Source organism: Empidonax traillii, unplaced genomic scaffold (assembly GCF_003031625.1).
Source record: "Empidonax traillii isolate 1590-97213 ecotype Southwest subspecies unplaced genomic scaffold, ASM303162v1 scaffold1912:size50415, whole genome shotgun sequence".
Classification (NCBI taxonomy): Eukaryota; Metazoa; Chordata; class Aves; order Passeriformes; family Tyrannidae; genus Empidonax; species Empidonax traillii.
In genome coordinates this window covers 6,620-28,897 of record NW_020957105.1, presented here as the reverse complement: position 1 = coordinate 28,897, position 22,278 = coordinate 6,620, and the positions used below count along the sequence as shown (strand labels likewise).

The 22,278-nt window shown below is 53.4% G+C and overlaps 1 protein-coding gene across 1 annotated transcript in view; it reads right to left on the bottom strand.

The window, feature by feature from the left end:
• LOC114071236 (F-box/WD repeat-containing protein 10-like) overlaps positions 1-10,697 on the bottom strand; it is an 11,527-nt gene extending 830 nt beyond the window's left edge. Inside the window, exons 1-13 of the mRNA XM_027909006.1 lie at positions 10,626-10,697; positions 9,530-9,729; positions 9,302-9,429; positions 8,221-8,343; positions 7,600-7,712; positions 6,978-7,181; positions 6,378-6,499; positions 5,731-5,879; positions 4,522-4,664; positions 3,592-3,750; positions 2,574-2,761; positions 1,354-1,398; positions 121-296 (exon numbers count right to left, since the gene is read on the bottom strand). Of these exons, the coding sequence (XP_027764807.1) occupies positions 121-296; positions 1,354-1,398; positions 2,574-2,761; positions 3,592-3,750; positions 4,522-4,664; positions 5,731-5,879; positions 6,378-6,499; positions 6,978-7,181; positions 7,600-7,712; positions 8,221-8,343; positions 9,302-9,429; positions 9,530-9,623 (1,644 nt within the window). The 5' untranslated portion in view covers positions 9,624-9,729; positions 10,626-10,697. The remainder of the gene's footprint in view (positions 1-120; positions 297-1,353; positions 1,399-2,573; positions 2,762-3,591; positions 3,751-4,521; positions 4,665-5,730; positions 5,880-6,377; positions 6,500-6,977; positions 7,182-7,599; positions 7,713-8,220; positions 8,344-9,301; positions 9,430-9,529; positions 9,730-10,625) is intronic.
• Positions 10,698-22,278: the final 11,581 nt, after the last annotated feature.

Genomic DNA, 22,278 nt, shown 5'->3' with positions numbered 1-22,278 from the left:
TCTCGCTCGCTGGAGCTGCTCTGTCTGATCCTTTTTGTGCTGCAGAGGGGTTTGGGACATTGGTACCTTTTCAGGGTGGTGTTGCTGACGTTCCCGTGGATATTTCCATGATTCCCTGGCTTTGGCAGAGTGCTCAGTAGTGGCTGGCTTGCAGGTGTTCTGCAGCGTGCCGATGGTTAGGAGGAACTTTGGAGAGATCATCTGGTAACTTGTGCGTCTCCACTTTTCAAGCTGCAAAGTGTCCTCTGCCTCGTGAGGGTGTGCAGGTGCGGGGAGAGAAGGGCCATGTTCACCATCTGCATCCAAAAATAAAGAAACACATTTGGAGCTGGGGATAGTTTTTGTGGTACTTGTTGGTAGGGCAGCGCTTGAGTGAGACCAGAGATGGGGATTTAATAGACACACGTGGACAGGTCGGATTTAAGCTTCAAACCAATGGTGCCATTGCTGTTTGCTCATCCTTGGCCTCACTGTGACACTGCCAAAGGAGGCAATTCTGCCTTGGACAGCTGAGAAGTGTCCCTTGCCATGAACCAGAAGCAGATTCTTTTACAGATGTTGTGTTTGTGTGCAGATGGTTTGATGTCCACCTTGTTTGAAACTCTGGGTTCTAAAAGCCGTGAGGTTCCCCACCACCTCTCCCTCTGCACCCCCTTCTTGTCCTACAGTTTGTGCTTTGGGAAAAGGCTTCAAGGCAAGTCAGTTGAAATCTTTGCTGGAAATCTTTGATTAGCCAGCATCTGGGAATCACTTGGAACCATCACCACTCAGAGCTGCTCTTGGGAATCACAAGACTTTTCATAGCGTGGCTCTGCTGCTTGTTTTTCTAAATTAACAGGATTTAGAACTGTTTCATCTGCACATTGTGTGACCCTGTGTTATCAAGAGACTTTCAGCTGGTACAGCTCTTCTGAGGGAAGATGTCAGAGTATGTCTGAATGTTTAAGATCCCAACAGATTCTGAATAAAACACCTGAGCAAAACTAAAGGAGACAAATGCCACATGGCCACAGACACTATTGTGATCTCAGTTCTGTCTCATTTTCAAGTTTCAGGTTGCCATGTCTTTGCTGGCTGACACAACTTATATATTATTTTAAACAATTTTGAGTTGCTACTATTGATTAAATACCAACTTCCTAAATAAATTTTGTGCTGAATTCTCCCACACCTGATAAAAGAAACAAAAAATAGGAGACCATAAAAACCTGGATAGCAGAGCCCTACAGCTTGAGCTGAGCACTTGTCCACTGCAGACCTGTCACCCAGCGTAGGCCTGGCTTCTAGAGATCCTTTCTCTTTGGATTAATCCGTTCATTTGTCTCAGTGCCCTTTGAGGAACTGCTGTCCTACCTGGCTGCTGGCAAGCTGCTGCTTTCTTCACTTCACGGGAGGGAGCTGGCAAAGAGAAGAATAAACCATCTCTAAACATCGTTGGTGTTAAACTTTTCTTTATTACATAAAATCTCCGCAACTGAGAGGATTTCACATCTTTGTTACTGTTTTGTTCTTATCACAGCTTCTAAATGTATAGGTATTAGAAATAATCCAAAGGTACTTGATTACTAAAAAACCTTACAGAGTTGATATGTTGATTTTAGAACATATTATCTATACACAACCCGTACTTTTTTGCCACTAAAGTTAAAATGTAGTGCACTCCCTGTTTGTTTCCTGTTTCTACAGCTGTAGATCACAGAATCATAAAATCAAAGAACCACAGAATATGCTGAGTTGGAGGGACCCACAAGGATCATCCAGCCCAACCCCTGGCCCTGCACAGACACCCCAACAATCCCACCCTGTCCCTGAGAGGATCATCCCAACCCTCCTGCAGCTCTGGCAGCCTTGGGGCTGTGCCCACTGCCCTGGGGAGCCTGTTCAGTGCCCAACCAGCCTGTGGGGGAAGAACCTTTTGCTGAGATCCACCCTGAGCCTGCCCTGACACAGCTCCAGCCATTCCCTCAGGTCCTATCTTTTCCAAGCAGAGCTGCATCCAGGAGGTTGGCATCTGATGGCATCTTAAAAGCATAAATACTTTCTTAGCCCTTCAGATTATTTGCAGCACCCAGCTGGATCGTGGAGCTGGAAGATTTGTGGTACACACTGCATTGAATAACTCTGATTAAGAAAAAAATAACATCACTATGTTACAATTTAAAAGGTGTCTGTTTATATGCAGCTGCATTTCCCAGTGATGGCAGATCCTGAATGTAGGTGTTCTATAACTTTCTAGAGTATTTTTAATGAATAATTCAAGCCCTGAATCAGCAGTGTGTTTCCATGCCCACCAGCTGTAAGAATATGAATACTACTACCGATTTCTCTATTACTCAGTTGGAAAATGACAGTGCCTGCCTTGAAAAATCTGTTGAATTTATACTAAACCCTCCTAAAAAGGCAGAAATGTTTTACAGAAGCCTGAAAAAGACAGAACTATTGAAATGCAGCAGCACATCTACCAGACTGCTCTTGCAAACAGCAGAGTCTGTGTATTGACTGGGGATGAAGGTACTGGGGACTTGAAGTTATTCCTAACTCATTTTAGAAAAGCCAGAGGCTGAATGTAATACATTGGGATGCTCCACGGCCTTTTGGTGACTGGCTCCTCATTTTCTGCTGCCGAGTTGGGGATCTGCTCGACTTCCCCCTGGGCTGCTTCTCCTTCACCTTCACCTCCCTGTCGGCAGGTAAGGAATAGTCCCACGTGACATCCTTGAACTGGAACATCAGCACTCTGGCTGGGGAGTTGATCACCATCCTGGGGAAGGGAAGGAAGAGCCTTTAAAAGCACAAGTACCACGGACACAGCAGCTCCTGCTTGAGGGACCCATTTGCTTCTGTGCAGATCTGAGATAACCATCCCTTGGTGAGGGAAGCAGCACGATTAGCCCCATCAGTCAGACACTGCACGTTTTAACTTGTACTCTCTATGAACTCTCTGGGGCTCTTTTCGTTCAGCTCTGGGGCAAAATTACTTTCAAAATACTTAGGATGAAAATTACCAACAGTGGAATGAGCTAGATCAGTGCAGTGCTAAAAGAAGCTGGAAATACCAAATCATTAGGGACATCACAGTGTAGATTGGAGGGGTGTGATGGGTCTGGTTGGGATAGAATTAGTTTTCTTCACAGCTATCCATTTATTACTGTGTTTTAGAGTTGTAGCCAAACAAGCATTGAAAACACACCAGTGTTTTAGCTATTGCTTCCACGAAAGCTGGGAACTCCCTCTCACTAACGGTGGAGGAACCTGGAAAGATTTTCCATTACTGGCTTTTATACAGAGGCTGTAGGACAAGGAAAGTCTTTGTCAGACCTTGGCCTGATTCTCCCACCTCTTAAAAAAATTGGGTTCTGAATTGAGCTTTGCAGTTGGGTCTGTATCTGAAGTTGTATAGAAGCAGGAAATTGTGTGTTGCTGAATGAACAATTCATATCTCTTTTCAGCCACTGTGAACAAAACCAGATTATAAGTAAGGGAGCCCTTCAAAAGTTATCTGTGAGAAGGAAAACTACACAGTTCCTTAAATTACATTGTAATCTACCTAATGTGGCTCAGAGACTGATGATGGCAGCTGTTGTCACCAACCTGTTTCCTGCCACATGGAGAGAAGACACGGGGTCCCCATTGCTGTTGACCACCAACACATTCAGGCAGGTTCCAGTCAAGAAGTTAAAGACACGGATCTTTCCATCAGCACAGCCACTGATGACTCTGAGGTAGAGCAACTCCACAGCCAGAACTTCCCTGAAAACACAGCAGGTAAGTGTTGGCACATTCCTCGTGTTTTCACAAGCACAGGCAACTCTCATTTTGTCCTGGAGGAGATGCAAAGGTCTGGCTCCAGCAACAGGCTGAACTGGGGAGCTCATCAACATACTCAAAAGCTCTAACAGAGAAGTCCAGAATTACTCCAGATCCAAATCAACCAGCCCAGTGCATCCTTCTCCTGGAAGGTGTCACTGTCCCCAGCAGAGGGTTGGAAGATGATCTTTAAGGTCCCTTCTAACCCAAACCATTCTGTGATCCTGTGCTCCCCATTACAACCAGCCTGGTTCTGCCCATCTGCTGCATTTCAAATTCCAGTTTTATGGAGGAAAGTCAATGGAAACAGTATCATTCTACAGTTTTCACAGTTCTATATACAGCGAAAGTATCAGAAAATGGCAGAGCATACAGATGGTCAGGTCCAGCATGAAACTGGGCCACCTCCAACACAGACAGAGTCTGTTCCTGTCCGGGCAGTGTGATACCCTGTGGCACATAGGTTGAGATCCTTGGAATACTGGACTGTGCACCCTCAGTCTTTAGTCATCCCTGTTTGTGAACAAGTGCTTGTGGATTTACATTTCAGGCTGTGGTGCCTGGCACAGCCTTTAGGAAGAAAATTGTTGAAGGGGAGAATATTTCAAACACTAAGATTGACAGTTGAGGCATTTTCTTTTCCTGTAAGGGATGCATTTTCTTTACAGGTTTAGTACACTGTTGAATACAACTTGAAACACATCTGCTTCCTACTTAGGATGGAAGAAAGCCATTAGGCGTTTCCTAAGTTTTCCCAACATGCTCCATCCCAGGACAAATCCATCGCTGCCTCCTGTGAGGAGGTGCCACTGATCAAAGGACAAGCAGCTCACCGGGCCTTGGTGCTTCTCTAATGTCTGCAGAGTAAAAGAAACAGGTGGAACACTGTCAGCAAAGCTGCTGAGGTACCTGATGGCATTCAGGACACCAGCCCTATGATGTACTGTTTTATTGGGTGGTACTGTAGCAATGCACCCTAGGGATGGCTGTGTTAGTTTTCTGATCACTGAAAAGAAATATTCTGAGCTTGTTGCTGATGATGAGCTACTAGCATGGAACTAACATCCATTTTGCATCTTTATTATGTGTAATAAATTGATGTTACTGCACCAAGACCTTTGTGATCCCAGGAACAATATCTCAGATATCCCATCTCCAGCTGAGCTCAGTTTGCAACAGCCAGGCTGGAGATGGGAAATCTGAGATCTTTGGGATATCTCTGAATTTTCAACCCTCTTCCCCACAGGCAAAGAGCTTCACTCCTTTCACAGGTATGGACTAATGCTGATGACCATAATGCCCAGGGAAGGGGTGGAGTCACCATCCCTGGAGGTGTTTAAGAAGAGCCTGGGTGTGGCATCAGTGCCATGGTCTGGGTGACAAGGTGGTGTTGGGTCACAGGCTGGAGTTGATGATCTCAGAGGTCTTTTCCAACCTCACTGATTCTGTGATTCTGTAATTCTGGATGCCTGATAAGGTGATTTATTGACTCGGGCCTCAAGCCTTGCAGTGCTGAGCAGTTACTCAGCTGCTTCAGCTTTACAAACTGGTTCTGAGAGCAGGTTTCACATTTTGGGCCTCCACATTTTGATACCTCCAGCCACAAGTCATTCAAACCCTCCCACCCTCTTCCCAGGTTCTGAATGTTTGTAGCAGAGCAAGGATGAACATATCTAAAGAGAATGAATAGTCATGGGTGTGAAACAAGGCAAATCAAACCCTGCCTTAAAATCAACAGCTGTTTGCAAGTCAGTTCTGAAATTATTTGTCATCTCTTTTATTGCTTTAGACTAATTTTGGGACTGTTTTGGGGGATTATTTTCTTTTTCAGAAAATCTCTGGCAAAAGCAATAAAACTTATGATAAACCAGCGCAGATTTTTGATCATTTAGCACAAAATTATCCCCCTAAGAAGGAACTCACCTTGATCAGAGCACCTGTATCAGCACACCAGACCTTCACCAGCCCTTGCTGACACCCACTGACCACGTGGGTCCCATCCATTTTCACTGCCCAGACAGCACTCCTGTGCATCAGAGTGTTGAGACACTTCCCACTCTTCAGGCTCCACACTGTTAGGGGCAAAGCAGAGAAATATTAAAAATACATCTGCCCAAATGATGAGTTTTGCTGAGCACAACATGAATTCAAAGATACTATTGGAAGTACAGGCACACCTTGTCACTGCAGCTCTGCGTGGAGCCCAGTGTTGACTTGAAAAGGATAATTTCATAGCAAAAGAACTGAATGCAAAGTGCAGAAAACAGCACATCTTCTTCATCCTTATTCTACGAGGAAACTTCTGGCAAAGCTGGAATTTGACAGCACTTGCCCAGGAGTTGGGTAGCCCCAAAGCCATTAAGAGAGAATAAAAGCAGAATTGATGAGAATTAGTCAGAAAGACAGCTAGAGGCTGTGTGTCTCAGCTTTGGCTCTTCTGGAAGCAAAGATATGGGACACTAAAATTCACCTTCTGACTGACACACTTCCTTCCAAACCCACACTCATCACAGCTCCCGTTACCCTCCACCGTTGGCCTTGAACTGAAAGCTCCCGGTCTTGGCTCTCACCTTTCACCATCCCATCTCCAGCTCCTGACACCAACTGCTCTTGGTGTAAATCCAAGCAGGTGATTGTCCCATAGTGATCATTAAAGGTTTTCACACAGGCACCACTGTGGATATCCCAGCATCTACAAGGCAGCAACCGAAGAGAGAAGACAGTGATCGGTTTAATTGATGGCTTATTCATCTTATTCATTAATTAGATGCTCAGAGATGTTGTAAATGCCACCTCTAAGATTGCCCAGGGAGTTGGTAGATGCTCCATCCCTGGAAGTGTCCAAGGCCAGGTTGGACAGGGCTTGGAGCAACCTGGGCTGGTGGAAGGTGTCCCTGCCCATGGCAGGGGAGTTGGACTGAATGGCCTCTAAAGGTCCCTTCCAACCCAAACCATTCCATGATTCTATGGTGATTAACTAATACTTAACATGCCCAGCTCTTCTCCCACCCCACCCCCCACCCCAAGGTTCAAACCAGGAGTTGTTCCACTGAGGTGCCAGAGAATTTGGAACGCTCAAGTCAGGCTTAGTATTAAATTTTTACCCATGTTCTTCCACTCTCCCTGGATTTGCCAAGGGGCTGCTATCCCGTGGCACAGCCCCAGCTCACCTGATGCTGAGGTCAAAGCCTGCAGTGAGCAGGAGCCCTTTCTCCTCACTGAGGTGGAGAGCTCTGGTGCTCCCAGGGTGGCCATAGAGGAGATCAGGCACCTCTCTCCCTCCTGGCACCCCGAGCAGCCTCACTTGTTGGTTGGCAGAGGCCACGGCCACCAAGCTCCCACCGCTGTAATGGATCATTCTTCTTCTGTCTGACCTGCCCAAGAAACAGTGACTGAGGTGAGCTTTAGCCATCTGCAAGGTACAACAGCTCTGAGGCTGACACAGGCATTGCTCTGGTGCTCATCTCAGCTGGTGAATCCTTTGCAGGGCAGCACAACCACCGTCCTAGTCCTGCATACCCAATTCTGTATCAGGAGGGTGGGATTAAAGAGGGGAGAGGGCTCCTCCCAGCCCCATATCCCTCATGATACACCATGGATTGCTAACCCTTATGCCTATAAAAATAGCTTCTCTTGGCACCTTTATTAAAATAATGGATTTGACATGGAGATTCCTTAACGCTGATGCTGAGAGACCCTTCTCCAGCCCTGCATTCTCATAGAAGCATCCCAGGGAGTGGGACAGGGTTTCTAGGGCTGCTGTTTGGCCCCACAGCTGAGCAGTCTACTCACTGGGCCATGAGGACACGGGTGCTGTAGGAGCCACAGAAGACATTTCTCTCTTCCAGCTGGATGCTGTCGGTTTTCAGGTTACGATAGGCTGCCTGCAGGCTGACCTCCTCTGTCTGATGGAAAGAGAAAGAGGGAAAAGTAACTGAGGGAGGGAGAAATGCAGCATGATTCCATAGAATTGAACATACTGCTCCCCACCACAGTGATGAGCCCAACAGAGACACAAAGGGTTGCTGAGGAACACCCAGCGTGCAGGAGGTCCTTGGTTAGTCAAGGGCTGTTCCCATGCCATGTTCCATGGCAAAAATCAAAGCCCTGAGAGCTGCATCCTTTATTTAGTGGGAAGAAGGCCCAGGCTTGGCAGCACCCCTGGCCTCAGGGCTTTGTGTGTAACTGAGGATGGGCGAGGATGAGGGAGGAGTTTGGGAATTCAGGCTGCCTCCCTGGTGAGAAGGTGCTGAGCAATCCCCTCATGATGGGGCAAGCCAGAAGCACAGGAGCAGGAGTGGGAGAAGAGTAAAGCAACTCCAGATGCACTGCCCTGTCTTCCAAGGCATGTCCTTCTTCCTCCTCAAATACTCCAATGCAGGATCCATGGCGGGCAAACAGCTTCCAGCATACCTTCGATTTGCGTCTCTGGTTGTTGTTTTTCTCTTCGATGGCATCACCCTCTTCATTTAACTGTGGAGTTTGCACACTGACTTTCTTAGCATAGTTTGGAATGGTTTTTCTAGGGCACAACTCCTGGAATGAAAAAGTTGAGGCAACAATTACTGCAGAGCACTCAAGGGGAGCTGCTCATGTGCTGATGCTTCAGCAGGTCCATGGGATGCTGAAGTTACACGCAAAGCTGAGCTGCACACTCTGCCTTGTTGTTTGAGACTGCCTTGCACTTATGGCTTTATCTATCTGAGGTTTAACTTCTCGTGAAAAGTAATTGCTTTTTAGTTTTTTTTTTTCCAAACTCTGGTCTTAAGCTTTCAATAAGCAGCAAGATTTTGAGCACATCTCATCTTTGGTGGGCACTCAGTTGGTTCAGAACCCAAACCCACTGAGATGAGAGGTTCTCAAAACACCTTGGTCAACATTTGATTGATTTTGAGTGTGTGAAAGCTTGCATGAAGCCTTCTTTGAAGGTTAGCACAGAGCTGAGGTTCTGTGCTCGCTTCACAGATCAAAGCACGCAAAGGCTCCAAATTGTCTCGTGGGGGATGTACCTTTACCCCTCTCTCGGTGTACAGCAGGTCCTGCTAACCAGGACAAGCCTTTCCTACGAGTTCTGCTCTCCTGTGTTCCAACCACCACCTCCCACTCCTCACAAAGAGACACTGCATTTCCACTGCCCTTTCTGGAGCAAATAAACCTCATTTCTGAGCTGCCTCAGGGAGCCGTTGTAGCTCTGCCCAATTTCCACTGTTCTCAGAAGTCCAGTATTTTCACTGTGACCAAACTCTGCTTTCTTGATGACAAGAATGTTTTGACCCATTTTTGGAGTCACAGGCTCTCTAAAGGCCAGTAAAAGCTGTTCTCTTGTGCTTACTTGAGACAGTGCGAACAGGCAACCTGGTTTTGCTCTGCAGATGGAGACTGGCAGAGTTGGGAGGCAGCCTCTAGCACAAGTATCTCCATGTAAAGGCTTAGGCAGCAGCAAAACACCCTCTTTTTGAAGAGCATAATCCTGGCAGGAGCACAGGTGCCATACCTTCAGCTGCAGGAAGTCCTGCTGTACTGCCGCTCGACACTCGCGTTCCTCTTTGACTCCTCCGGCCAGAAAAGCCCAGTGACGGTTCACACCAGAGCATGCACTGAGGGATTTTTCATCCAAAAACCCTGAGAAATTAAAGGGACAGATTGGCTGACCCCTGTCCACACTGCAGACCATTCCTTACCCCCAGGGGAAACCACCCTCAGAAAATCAGAGCAGCTTTACCCAGGATGTACATGGACAGCTGGAGGGGCAGGCAGCGAGTGAAGTCCTGGCCCTGGCTGACCTCAGAGCGTGACTGGAGAGATGCAGGAACCATGGTGACATCTTGGTCAGCTAAAAACACAGGTGAGTTGTCCTCTGCACCAGGAGCCTCCTGAACTCAGTGTTTTGGGGCTGGGAGCATGTTGCTGGTGAGGGACCACCTGGCAGACAGGGGAATTCAGAGTCCTGTAAGTGCCTGGGTTTTGGTGGCCCTTCACAGCACTGTTGTTAGTGAAGCCCTGCAGGAGGTGGTTGGTGTTAGTCTGACTCTTCTGCTCGTTACTTTGGTGCTGTATTAACCAGAGGAAAATGTTGACAACACTCCAGGTGTGGCAGGACAGCTCACACCAGTGGGGTGTGAGGGACACGATGACAACTCTTCCCTCTCCCCCCTGCTTTGGAGAGTGCTGAGGGCTCTCCACAGATGGAAACAACAGGGGATCAGGGAGGCCAGAGGAGACTCTGGGTGAGCTTAGTGGGGATGAAGTGCAGCAGTTTTCTCTTTACTATCCCAAGGCACTTTATCTCCTCCACTTCTCCCTGTAGCATGGGAGGATGACTGTCCCAGGCTCTAAGGGGGCACACCAAAACCACCTCCTGCCAAGGACATAGCACTGCCTTACTGAAAAGACTGGAAAACCTTCTCTTCCTTTAGCCATGAGATTTTCTTCAGTAAAAACACGGCTAGAGCTACGACACTGCCGAAGAAAGGGGGACTAATGTCTCTGTTGTCCCCAGGACAACGGAAAGTTAAACACAGCTAATGCCCCTCTCACGTTCGTGGTTCCTGCTGCTGTTTGCCGACACCTCAAGCATCTCTGCCACACTCCAACAGCCCTCAGAGGGTCCCTGGTCACCCTGCAGCCGAGCAGGTCAGCTGCTGTTCAGCTAAGCCCCCCGCGAGTCTCAGCCGCGGGCACCAAGAGGGGTTCGGAGCTCGGGGGGACCCGGCACAGCCCCGGCCGTCCCTCGGCCGGTCCGGGGGATACCCCCACGGCATCGAGCCGTCCCCCGGCCCCCCGTGGTGGCCTCGGAGCCCCGGCTGGGTGCCGCTCACCTGACCGGGGTCCCCTCCCGTCCCCGCCGCGTCGGGGCTGCTCGGCGACAGTTACCGTAAATATCCAACCGCTGCCGTATTGCTGCTAAGAGCCGCGCAGCTCGCGGGCAGAGCCCGCTGATCGGGCCGGTGAGGGCAGATGTGGAGCTGACGGGGGATTTTGGGGTGCCAGGGCATGCAAGGGGATGTCGAAGTGCCGGCGGATGCTGGGGTGACGGCAGCCCCTCGGGATGGGGTCCAGCAGGCAAGGAAGGCAGGACAGGGCAACCCTTTCCTCCAGGAAAGAAACCTCATAGGCTTGTGGTCTCAGGTGGAGTTGAGGGGCCACGCGGAGCACTCCACGGGCAGCAAGACCTTTCTGTCCTGGTGCCTTTCTTCTGGGAGGAATCTCCATCCGTGTTCAGTTTTGGGAGGCAGACTCGCAATTTCGGCTCTGGGCTCTCACAAACGAAGGACACCCCTGGCCCCCTCCATGTCGTGACAGGTCTCAGGGAACTGTCCCGACGTGCTGGGAGCTTTGGGAAACCCCTCGGGAGCAATCCTGGGTCACTGAGGCACTTTTTGCTTGGTGGAAGAAGCTGTCACTGCCCTGGCCAAGCCTTGCATGTCCCCTCCAGTCACTGCCCGGTTTGTCCCTGCCTTGCCTCCGGTGCAGTGACCCAGGAGGGGACATCCTAGCAAACAGAGACCAAGGGAGTGGCACTATGGCTGGCCACGTACCTGCTGGGAGACAATTTCCCATCAAACTCCTTTCTGATGGAAAATACATCAAAAAATTAGGAAACTCACTTTTTTTTTTTTCCCCCCAGAAAGATTTTTGAGGCTCTACTTGGGGTTTGGAGGAACATCAACACAAGGTGTTGCGGTTGTTCAGGTGTGCAGTTAACTCCTCCCAGGGTTCCTCTGGCCTCTTTAGGGCTCCTCCTCACTCTGAGCACCAGCACATCTGGCTGCACATGAACACATCTGGCAGGGGCTCAGCCACCACACCTCTGGCCCAGAGCGCTCACAGCTCTTGGCAGAACGAGCTGGTCACAAGCCAATTCCCAGCAAAAGTTGTGATTCCTCCTGCAGGAGAGGGCTGGAGGAGAAGAGGGTGGAGGTTTGGGTCCATGCTAGTCCCTGCAGAGGAGGGAGACCCTCAGCAGAGGGAATTAAATGGTGCTGGTGGAGAGGAGCCAGCAGCACCCCCCCAGAGCAGAGCAGCTCCCAGGGCAGCTGCAGGATGAGTGGCCAGGATGTGTTTGAGCACCAGTGACAGGAGCAGCCAGCACCTCTGCACCTGCACCCATTTTTGGCCACATGGAGGGGCAGTTTGCAGGTGTCAGACCAGGGATTTTGATGCCACCAGCTGGGCTCATCCCAAGCAGGCTCTGGGGGATCTCTCCCACGTCCACGATGTGATTCCTGATACCTCTCTCAAACACCAAACCTCTCTCAAATCACCAAAAAAAAATGACTGGCAATGCACCTTCAAGCCCTGGGATGTCTCTGTTCCAATATTATGATTTTCCCTGCTGGTGGCCAGAGGGGTTCCTGCCCCCACCAGCTCTGCAAACACGCTCAGCCAAAGGGGTTTGGGATCCCAAAGGGAACTGGGGGAAGGGGGTTGTGGTGGCTGGAGGGGCAATCCACAGCAGGGCCAGGAGCCCCGTAGCTGAGGCCAGGAGATCACTGTGACTCACTTGTTTATCCCATCCCACCCCATCCCATCCCTGCTCTTCCCATGGATTGCTCCAAATTCTTGGCTTGGGTGCCTGCAAGTGGGGAACGCTGCTCGTGGAGTGACTGGGATTTTGGCAGGGGGGTGAGAGCAGCCTCTCACTGACTGACACTGTTGTGGTTTTGTTTTTTTTTTCCATAGCAGCCAAACAATACAAAGAAATCACTCAAACAACAGGAAAAGAAACAGCCCTGGGGATTAATTTGAGCTGCAAAGTTTAAATCCATCGGAAAATTCCCACTTCTGTGGGTGAGCTCAGGCAGAGCCTGTGCCCACTGCCTGGACACTGATGGCATTTCAGGCAACACTCATTGCCACAGCAGGTTTTTTGAAAGGTGAATGTCTCTAATTAAACAAAAAAAAATTATTATATTCTATTATATTTATACATCTATATATTTGTATATTATGTTGTGTTTTCTATTACATTATGAAATATTCTATATAAAAGAGGTTCACAGATATATGCATTTATGTGGTTTGCATTTTATAAAATCATTACTTTTAGTAATATATAATATTTATATTAACCATTTATTAATATCAATGTATTTTATTTGTTTATATTTTAATAATGAAATAGAGGAAACAAATAAATCACCCTGGAATTTTTGAGTCCAGGCCACCAGGCAGGAAGTTTAACAAGAAACAACTCCCAGGGATGATGAATTTGTCTTCTTGAACTGCTTGATGGAACTTTGCTCTGAGTTTCTCTTCATAATACATAAAATTAACTGAACCAAAAGACCCAAAATATAGTGTTGGTGTAATGTCTCCTCTCAAGTGTGTAGGAAAAAAAGGGGGAAGGTAGAAATTCATCTTTCTGCCCCAAAAATTAAAATAGCAGGACAGGGTTTTCCAGCTGATTCCCAGATCCCACCTTGGGCGTGAAGCAGAGCTACACCCACAGGTTTCCCTGATCCCTGCTGGCTTAGAGTAAGCTGTTACACATCCTCTAAGGTAATTAATATTGTCCTAATGCCATTTTCCCCCATCAGCATCCCAAAGCCTCCGAGATGCTCCGCTCACCCCGGGGTCTCTTCCACGGGGAATGGAGGATGAGCTAACAGCACTGCAAAGCGTTTCAGTCTCTCCCCGCTTTACCCTCTGCCAGCCCAGGGGTGAGGCAGCCCCAGCAGCCTCTCAGTGAGTGGCCCAGACCAGCTCATGACTAAGCTGGGAGTATTTTTGGTTGCTCTTAATAATGCAGCAGAACTCGCTGCATCAGAGCCTGGCCGTAATGATGTCATTTGTCATCACTGTCAGCCCCTCTCACTGCGCTGTAGCTCCATGGCAGTGTGATGTTAAAGCCCCTGTCACACTCCTGGAGGCCCTTTCTGGGCTTTGTTGTGGGATGCCTCAAGAAAATCCAGATTTACACCATTGACCAACCCTGACTTGCCCCGGTGTGTGTGAGAGACACAGTTTGATTTGTCTCGGTACTGAAGTGTGTTTTGTTTGGTCCTAGGGCTTTCTCCCGGCGGGAGGTGGGCAAAGCAGCGGCCAACAAAGCGTCATCGGTGGCTGATGAGGAGCCAGAAGCCAACAGGAGGTCAACAGTGGCCAACTTGGGTCAACCACGACCATCTCAGGGTCAGTGGTGACCAGTGTGACATGAACAGCAGCCAGTGTGGGGTCAACAGCGACCATGGTGGGGTCAGCTGAGTCTAAAACATGGTCAGTGGTAGCCACTGAAGAGCCAGAAGCACACAGGAGGTCACCAATAATTGCCTTGGGGTCAATCACAACCAGGCTGGGCCAACAACAACCATCTTGGGGGTCAGTGGTGACCAGGGGGACATCCCTGGAGGCCAACATGGCATCATCAGTGGCCAATGAGGAGCCAGGAGCCAGTGGTCACCAGAGGCCACCTCGGGGTCAGCACAGTGGGGTCAACACAGTGGGACATCAACAGTGGCTGTGATGGGCAAAGCAGTGGAGCTGTGGGGGCTGGTTGGAGATGGATCCCATGGTCATGTTGTGGGCTCAGCTTCTGGTGAGCCCCCCCAGAGGGGGCTCTGGGCTCTAAGGTACCTCTGGATCTGACCCTGCACCCTCTGGGGGCTCAGCACTGGAGCAGCACCAGGCCCCTCCCTCATCCATCTACCCATGGCAGTTACATCAAGCAGACAGCTCGGCCAGGTTTTCCATGGCTTCCTCATCCCAGGAGGAGGGTGAGGCTTTCTCCAGTGCCAACACCTGTCTCCTGGTCCATGAAACATCCCAAAGCTCGCTGGGAGCCCTGTGGGACAGCGGGCACAGGTCCTGCTGCAGATGTGACAGGCAGCCAGGTGGTCCTGTGTCCTGCCTTCCCAAGCAGGAAGACATAATTCAAGAGGAAGGTGAAGTAATTCTCTTTTTCATTCAGTAAGTGTCATCAAACACCAGCCTCTGGTCTACCAAGGTTTTAATTTTCCTACAGTGGCAGCAGTGGGGGATGTGGATAGTGGGGGCAAAGCAGAGCAGAGCACAATCCCAGTGCTTGGAATAGCCATTGGAAGGGCAATGGTTAATCAGGAACTGCCAGACTTCATTTGGATTCGGGAGAAAAAAGAGAGACAGACGTTCTGCCCGTTAATCAGAGTTTGCACAGAAGGCAAAGCAAGGGAGGCTCTGTTTGAAGTGCCTGCAGGATCCATCCCTCTCCAAAGGGATGCACATCAAAGGTGGACATGCCCTGAAGGTCACTTGTCTCTGTGGTGTGGAGACAGCCCAAATATCTATTAACACTTGGCTGGGTCCTGCTCCACAGGCACAGCCCTGCTGCCATGCTGGGGATCAGACAGGCTGGAGGAACCACCTATGGTGGAAATCCATCACCACCACAGGGAATGATCCCCAGCACCACATTTGTGATTGAACTGAAAAATATGATTAAACTTTCTGATAGCATTTTAATTTCTAATCCTCCTCCTGCTCCCCCACACCACCCATCCCATGTGTGCCGGGTGTGAGGAGTGGGGGGAGGTTGTGGTGGATTTACAGCTGCACCAGGCCCTTCCCATACAGCCCCTGTTTGCTTAAGTACACAGCATTCATTCCTTTATCCCTCCTGTAATTCCCTGGAGAGCAGGGCTGGCTGCAGCAGGGGGTTCTTTGTTTGTGCTGCTTGTGGTTGGTCTGGATTATGGACAAAGGCTGCAATTCCATGCTCTGTATCACTCCAGGAAAAGAGCCTGCTGCTCCCCCTGCACCCTCACTCCTATCAGGACCAGGATCCTGATCCTAGTTCTCCATAAATATGTCTCAATCTTTAAACAATGTTTGGAGAGGGCAAATCTTGCACTGTGCTCATGGAAAATGAGCTGAGCCTTACCACGCTCCTATTTTCCCTGTTGGCAAGATGGGCATCCCAGCACAATGTTTACATCATCTAAAGGATGTAAAACACCTGTCTTAGAACAGCTGCACTGCCCTGAAACCTTCCCATCCTGCTGTTCACCTTCCTGCAATAGTTATGGAGAGGAGGAAAGAATCCCCCCCTTCTCCTCTGCTGCCTTGCAAACAACTCCACATCCTCACCCAGGGCATGCTGCTCCATGTGTCTGTATTTACCATGGCCATAAACCTCGTTAGAATGTGCTAATTCCAAAATTGGGGACAAAACAGCGCTTGCACTTGGCACAACAGGGAGTGATGGTCACACCCTCCCAGGTACCTCTGGGAGAGACGAACCCCGGGGATCTGAGCTGGTGACTTGGCACTGGCACCACCTCCCTGTGGATGGGACACGTTCCCTGGGGATTGGGAGCTCCTCCGCTGGGGATTCCCAGCTGGAAGTGAAACACCTTCCTCTGCGGTTCTGCAGGAGGTGCCAAGTCCTGGGTTTTGGGCTTGGAGCCCACAGGAGGCAGAGTGGGGCTCCCTGTGCTTTGTGATCCCCCCAGCTGACCCTGAGGGCTTTGGGTTGGGGACGAGGGGCTCTGGCCACCCCCTCTACCATCAGCCAGGTCCCCTCTCCTGGGGGATTTAACCGGCAGGGAGGGAGCAGGAGGGAGCGGGGCCCTTCCCGGGAGCCACCAGCACGGCCCCGAGCGGCATCAGCGCTCCTCACTTGTCCAAAAAGGGGCGGCTCCAGTGCCATATGCCACGCGGTGGGACGGGCACCACAGAGCCAGGGGAGCAGATGGCAGGTGGAGCAGAGCTGCCCTTCCCGGGGGCGCGGCCACTTGCCAGGCCCTGCAGCCAAATCCAGGCGGGAATGGGGAGGAGAGAAATGCTGCAGGTGCCCGGGCGGGGCATCACAGCGAGCCCTGCTGCTTGGGAATTCGCTCCTTCCCGGTGCCCAAATGATTATTTACACTTGCACGGGACTATTAAAAAGGGGAGAGAGGAGAGCTTGGCGCCTCCTGGTGCTGGGGGAATGGTGGCATGGAATCGAATGGAGTGGAATCCTGCAGAGGATTGGGGCTTGTGCTCCAGCAGCAGCTTAGCCAGGACAGAGGAGGGATTTGGTCACAGGGCAGCGGGTGCCAGCTGGGTTTGGGCAGGCTCACCCAGGCAGGTGAGTGAGCCCACCAACCCAGGGACAAGGCATGGCACCCCACCGCGAGCTCCTTGCCTCCCTTTCCTCCTGTTTTTCTCCTGCAGGGATTGCAGGCACCGCTTCCCTCCTGCCCCTCATTATCTCTGCCTCCTGGAACAGCAAACAGGGAAATGTGATTAAAGCCCTTTCACATGGAGCTTATCAGCTGCAGGAAGGCCAAGAGCTTCCTCGCTGCTGGGAGAGCATCGCGGGGTGTGGGCAACACAGCGGGGGCTGTGGCTCCTGGTACCTTCACACCACAGCGCCCACCAAACCCTGACAAGAGGCAGGGTGGGCTGTGACACCTGCTGGTGACGTGTTTGGGGAGCAGGTCGGGTCACGGAGGGAGGGAGGGATGTGGGTCAGGAGGAGCATGCGCTGCACCTGCGGGTGGGGACGACTGGGCCAGCCCGGCTCGCGTCAGGGCTCTGGACTGTCAGATGGTTTTCCACTGAAATGGGCTGCTCTGATGCTAATTTGCTTTGACCCATCTGGGCCAACGCTATCAGATCTTGGAGGTTCAGTGGCCCTGAGATGCTGGGCAGGGACAGCTCTGTCACTGTGTGCACGATGAGGGAGGATTAAAGCCACAGGCAAGTCGGGGTGCTCAGACTGACCTTATTGGCACCGCTGTGTTGGTGAAGACAAGAAGATTCAAGCCCAGTGTGGTATTTTGAAGCTGCCTTTGGGCCAGGAGAAGGTGGGCACCATTACTGTGTCCTACAGGGATTTTCCCAGGTTGTGTCCAGGAGTGTGACCCTTCCTGCTCCACTGGGAGGTTGTACACCATCTCACTGACGGTGCCTCCAAGATCCCATGGTGGGAACCACAGCTCTGAACTGTGCAGCTCTTTGTCCCTCTTCAAAGGAACCAAAATTCCCTGTCTCCACCCTCAGACACCCCATAAAATGTCTCCTTTTTCCATCCTGCAGTAACTGTGCAATTAAGAGTGGAAAATGAAGCAGAGGGAGTGCTGAGGCTGCACCAGCTGATGCCGGGGGAGATGCCAGGAGCACCCTGGCTGCAAAACATTCCTGGATCCTAAGGCAGGCTGTGGGGTGTGATGCACCAACAGGGAGGAAAGGCTCCCCTGGGCACAGCCTCCTGTGGGCACAGTCCCAGGGAAAGACCCCACACTGGGCATCATCAGAGACTTTGGGTTCCTGCAGCAGGAGCCCAGATCCCTTACCCCCATCCCGCTGGACTGAGGTGCCCAGGAGCAGCTGAGCAGAGCTGGAGCTGCTGCTGGGGCTGCTCCTGGTGTGTCCCAGCCCAGCCAGAGGGATCAACCACCTTCCCTTCCATCACAGCAAGCCCATGGTTCCCAATCCTCCTCAGGCAATGGCTAAATTTAGTAGCAGACACTTGTAGGAGCTCTGGAGCATCCTCCTCACTGCTGGTCCCAGGGCTCTGAGCTCAGATCACCCTCCCAAGCAGCCCAGACCCCCACCAGGGGTGTCCTCCCACCTGTCCTTGCCCTCCCACACCAGGGTGCATCATCCTGGAGCTGGCAGGGAAATGCTGCATCAGGGGTTGTTTGGACTGAGCCAAATAGCAGCAGCAGCAGCATCCCATCATCTTTTTTGGGGGGATGATCAACAGCCCATGGGAACTGCTGACTGTTGGAAAATCCCATCGGTCCTAAAACAAGCTGTAAAAATCCTGGGAGCACCTTTCTAATCCCGTTTTTCAGACGGGAAGACAGGATGAGGGTGGTGGGGTGGAGAGGGAGCAGATGCTTTGCAGGATCCAACAGCAAGTTCCTGACCCTGCTTTAGCAGGGAGAAACATGGACATATGGGAAAAGTCTGGGAGTCAAATCAGAGCGCTCAGCCCTGTGCAGGGACTGCCCTGATGCTCTCCTGCCTGAGCTGCCATGGGAGAGAGCAACCACTCACACAGCCCTCCCGGGGTGGGACTGTGCCTCTGATCATCGCCGAGGGCGGATCCAGATGCAGGACAGGGAGACTGGGATGAGGAGGATAAAGCTGCCCGCAGGGATTGTCACTGGGGCTTTTTCCCAAGCAGGTTTCACATCCTCACAGGCACCAGTGCTGCAGATTCTGTTTATTCCACACCAAGAAGCTCCAGAGCAATTAAATCAGTCAAGGGTCCTTCAAACCAGGGGCAGTGGTCCTTCAAACCAAGGGCAGCAGAGCAGCCCTTTCAGGGCCCAGTGCCCTGGGCAGGTGGGGAGCAGCCCCCCCAGCTCCCCTCCCGGGGTCTGCAGAGCTTGGGGGGCACAGAGCAGCCGGACAGAGGGGAGCCCCAGCTGGGACCGGCTCCTGCTGCCCTGCCCGGGTCCGCAGCAGGGTCCAAATCCGGCTTATGCGGCGCTGCCCAGCCGGGTGCGGTTTAAACCTGCCCCAGCCCGGAGTGTCCCCAGTCCCGGGGTCTCCGGGGAGCGGAGGTGGGCGATGCCGCGGGAGGAAGCCGAGCGTTGGCAAGGAGTGCCGGAGTGATGCTGGAGCCGCGCCAAGCGATGCTGGGGCGGTGCTGGGGGGCGTTAGGGGAATTCCAGGGGGGATGCCAAAGGATGCCAGGAGATCCTGGGGGATGCTGGGGCCGTGCCAAGGGATGCCGAGGTGATGTGGGGGGATGCCAGGGGAGGCTGAAGTGATGCTGAGGCCGTGTCACGGGATCGAAGGGGACGCCAGGTGATGCTGGAGCATGCCAGAGGGATGCCGGGGGGGATGCCAGGTGATGCCGAGGCCATGTCAAGGGATGCTGAGGGATGCCGGAGAGGACGGTGGGGCCACGCCCAAGGATGTCGGGGGATATCAGGGAATGCCGAGGGGGATGCCCGGCTCCAGACTCGCTCCAAGACACCCCCCACGCCCTGCAGAGCCCGCCGGGGCGGGAGGCCCCGGACTACATTTCCCATCGCCGCCGCGGCCGGGGGCGGTGCGGGGCGGTGCGGGGGGGCGCGGAGCGCAGGCGGAGGCGCGGAGCGGCGCAGGGGCGGCGGGGCCCGCTCGGCCCGGCTCGGCTCGGCTCGGCCCGGCCCGGCTCGGTGCCGGGCGGGGATGCGGGAGGGGCAGCCCGCGGCCCCCGGCCCCCGCTGCCCGCCCGCACCGCCCGCACCGCCGCCACCATGAAGAAGCAATTCAACCGCATGCGCCAGCTCGCCAACCAGACCGTGGGCAGGTAGGGATGGGATGGGATGGGAAGGGATGGGGCTGGGATGGGATGAGGATGGGGATGAGGATGAGGATGGGGATGGGGACGGACCCTGCCTGCTCCCTGCCCTCCCCACCGCCCCCATCCCGCACCCTACCTGCGTCCCTCCTGCCCCGCCGCACCCGCACCTGCCCGTTCCCTGCCTGCTCCAGCGCCCTGATCCAGCACCCCGCCTGCCTCCTGCCCGTTCCCTGCCCGCCCCGCTATCCCATTCCAACACCCTCCCTGCGTCCTGCCTGCCCCACTGCCCCAGTCCCATGCCCTGCCTGTGCTCTGCCTGCCCCACTGACCTGATCCTGCACCCTCCCCATGCCCCTGCCTCCTGCCCTCTCCCTGCCTGCCTTGCTGCCCTGGCTCCCTGTCCAAGCTCTGCCAGCCTCACTGCCCTCGTCCCACTCCCCACCTGCCCCCTGTGTCCCCTGCCCACTCCCTGCCTGCCCCACTGCCCTGATTCTGCAGCCCACCTGTGTCCTACCTGCCCAGTGCCACTCCACAATGCCCACTCCCTGCCTGCCCCACTGTCCTTAATCCCACAGCGTGCCTGCTCCCTGCCTGTACCCTGCCACCCCCTATCCCTGCCTGCTCCCCAGCTCCCTGCCTGCCCCACTGCCCCTGATCCTGTGCCTTGATTGCTCCCTGCCAGCCCCACTGCTCCATCTCCCTTCCTGTACCTTACCTGCTCCCTGCCCTCTTCCTGTTGCCCCTGTTCCTGCCCACACTTTGCTTATCCTACTGCCCCATCCCTCAGCTTGCACCCTGCCTGCCTCCCAGCCTTCCTGCTCCCTGCGTGCCCCCTACCCTGCTGCCTGCATCCTGCCTGCTCCATGCCTGCACCCTGACACCCTCTGTCCTCACCTTGCCCCATTCCCTGCTCCCTGCCTGCCCTGATCCTTGCCTGCCCCATTCCCTGCTCCCTGCCTGCCCCATTCCTTGCTGCCTGCCTGCCCTACTGCCCCTGTGCCCACCCCTCACCTCCTCCCTGCCCATTCCTTGCCCATTCCCTGCCCATTCCCTGCCTGCAACCTGCCTGTTTGTTAACCCCTGCCCTCACCCTGCCCCGCTGCCCCCCTTGCCCCTGTCCCACACCCTGCCCCCTTTGCCCCCTGCTCCCTGCCTGCCCCTGCCCTGCCCACCCCCTGTGCCAGGGCCAGGCTGCAGGAACACCCTCTCTCCAGACCCCCTGATGCTGTGGGGTGCCCCAGTGTCCTGCCCCCCTGGCACCCCGACTGGCTGTGGGGGCCGGGGCTGCAGCGGGGTGTGGATGAAGGGGCTGTGCCCACGGCAGTGCCCGTGTGCACCGGAGCATGGCCAGGCCCGGGATTTGATGGTGGCTGTTGTGTAATTCCTGGAGATTTTGCAGCGGGGGGTGAGGAGGGGAGGGAGGGGAAGGAGGATTTGTTTATTTTTTCCTTCCCATGGTGGCACTGGGGCACCGGCACGGCCAGGGCGTCGGGATCAGCATCCCCATTCCGGATCTGAGGGCATGGGATTTCCTCTGGCACCCCCTGCATCCCCCTCTCTCGTCCCCCATGGCACTGGGGGGACCTCCTGCCGGCTCAGGGTCCATTGCCAGGCTGGAGGTCACACTACTGGCACATGGCACGGGGTGGGATGGCAGCGGGCACCGCCGTGGGGCTGTGGCAGCCGTGCAGGAACGTGTGGGAACGAGATTTGGGAGCGTGCTGAAGGAATCCGGTGCGGGAACGCGGTGTGGGGACAGTGCGGGAGCAGAAGGGCAGGAACGTGGGGCAAGAAATGTGGGGAGGGAATGTGGTTTGGGAGCGCGCTCCAGGAATCCGGTGTGGGAGCACGGTGTGGGAACCTGGTACAGAAGTGCAGTGTGGGAACGTGGGGCAGGAGCGAGGTGTGGGAGCGCGGTGTGGGATCAGGGCACAGGGAATGTGGTGAGGGAGTGCACTGCTGGAGCGTGGAGTGGGATCACGGCACGGGGAACATGGCCTAGGGAATGTGGCGTGGAAGCACGGTGCGGGAGCGTGGTGTGGGATCATGGCACGGGGAACACGGCCCGTGGATCACGCTGTGGGAACGTGGTGCGGGAGCGCGGAGGGACCAGCGCTCGCCTCCCTCGGGGAAGCAGCAAGAGGAGGCTGGTTTGGGGACAGAGCGTGTGATTTTCTCCAGGTTCGCTCTCCGGACCTCCCCGAGGAGGTTTGCCGTGTCTCCGAGGAGGTTTGGCACATCTGCCCCGCGCACGGGAGGGCTGT